At 30.8% G+C, this 2106-nt stretch overlaps 1 protein-coding gene across 1 annotated transcript in view; it reads left to right on the top strand.

Moving 5' to 3' along the window:
- The first annotated feature begins 1846 nt into the window (after positions 1-1846).
- Positions 1847-2106, top strand: part of Fim (plastin-2 Fim) — a 52618-nt gene continuing 52358 nt past the window's right edge. The window contains exon 1 of the mRNA XM_068387418.1: positions 1847-2026. Coding sequence (XP_068243519.1) covers positions 1877-2026 — 150 coding nt within the window. The 5' untranslated portion in view covers positions 1847-1876. The remainder of the gene's footprint in view (positions 2027-2106) is intronic.

Raw genomic sequence — 2106 nt, 5'->3', positions numbered from 1 at the left:
AAGCACACCTAACTTCCATAAAGTTGATTTGGCTAAACGACCACCTCATAAATTTGAAATTGACATATTTGGTGCAATAGTATGTCTAAGAAAATCGGATGTATTGTTTTTATAGCTTTTCAATACATTTAAGAGCAATATTAATCATAAAAGTCAGAGAATGGACAATATATATATACATACATATATATATATATATATATATATATATATATGTATATATATACATACATATATATGTATATATATATATATATATGTATATATACATATATGTATACATATATATATATATATATATATATATATATATATATATATATATATATATATATGTGTGTGTGTGTGTGTGTGTGTGTGTAAAATTAAACTAACAACTTGAATAACCGATGTTTAAAAGATAACTATAAAACAAGCAAATTAGGTGGTTGGGCCATATGAAGAGAATGGCTAGAATTTGGCCCCGTGGGATGAATGTGGCAGCGACTCAAGTATAGCATTTCTCAAGACACCCTATTTTGAGGAACCCCCGCTCGTTGGCGATATAAATGCAACAGAAGGAATCGACATATTGGAGTAACATTACTATAACAAGTCACGATTTATAACTAACATATGTGGCTACCTCCCACGTCGAAAAAAGCTATTTGCTCCGATGGTAAAGTATTTTGAGTAAGCTTTTAAAGTTCCTGCGGGCATTAGTTATATAAACAAGCTTATGTATTCATCCAGCGTATGATATGTAACTAAAGGAGAGAGAGAGAGAGAGAGAGAGAGAGAGAGAGAGAGAGAGAGAGAGAGAGAGAGAGAGAGAGAGAGAGAGTATAAAAAAATTTCATAACGTAGGTACCAAAATCGTCCAATAATTTTATTAAAAGTTTAAAAAATTTACCTGACTAATATATATATATATATATATATATATATATATATATATATATATACTGTATATATATATATATATATATATATAATATATATATATATATATATATATATATACTGTATATATATATATATATATATATATATATATATATATATATATATACTGTATATATATATATATATATATATATATATATATATATATATATATATATATATATATATATACTGTATATATATATATATATATATATATATATATATATATGTGTGTGTGTGTGTGTGTGTGTGTTTGTGCGTGAGGTGAATTAATTAAACTACAGTGCTTGGATTTTTAAAAAGTAAACAAAACCACCCAATAATTTGAACAGTCCAAGTGTATAATAGGCTAAGGGCTGATTTATTTAATACTATCTACGACAATAGTTTTATTAAAACAGTTAAAAAAGATTAACCGAACGACAAAGTATAAATGTACATATATAAATAGATCGGGATAATTAATTCAATCTACGAAAGAGTAAAGGAAAACAAAAAAACACTACCAATTGGGGCATGGCCCATGGGCCTTACTATTCGGAGGAAGCCTTTGTGTGTTTCATGCGCATGTTCGACTCTCCTGGACCGGAACCAAAAAGAAAGAAAGGGCCCGGCACTACCTCCCGGATCCGCTTAAAAATATGTTCTTACAGTAGGTAGAGAACAGAGTTTCGCCAGCAGCGGTACGATCCGGTCGTACCCCCTTTCCTCCTTCTTCTTTCGCAGTGTACGACGAGCTGCTGCACGACAACACGATTCGGTCGCCCCGCCAACCACTGACTGATTCACCATCACGCATGCGCTTACGTAAACTTGACTCCCACTCATAACTTCTTTAGAATAATTTGTAAGCTTTTACTTTACAGTAAATATATATCAAATTCTTATTGAAAAATTACGTTAGATAATTTATCTTATCTAAGTATTTTCGCATATCAATAAATTCAAAATGAGATTTATCAAGGGAGATAACGCGTACCGAGAATTATTGGAACGCCAAAGCGGTCCGAACACTCAGTCTAGCAAAATGGCTTCGAGGAACAGTACTGTCAACTTCAGCGACGAGCAATTGGATGAATTGTGTGAAACATTTGCTTCGGTGAGTAAAATCATATTGCTGTAATCCAAAATATGAATTTATTACTTTTTTGGATCATTATAATGAAACCCGTTTCGTGT

This window comes from Palaemon carinicauda, chromosome 14, assembly GCF_036898095.1.
Source record: "Palaemon carinicauda isolate YSFRI2023 chromosome 14, ASM3689809v2, whole genome shotgun sequence".
NCBI lineage: Eukaryota > Metazoa > Arthropoda > Malacostraca > Decapoda > Palaemonidae > Palaemon > Palaemon carinicauda.
This window is presented reverse-complemented; position numbering and strand designations above follow the sequence as displayed.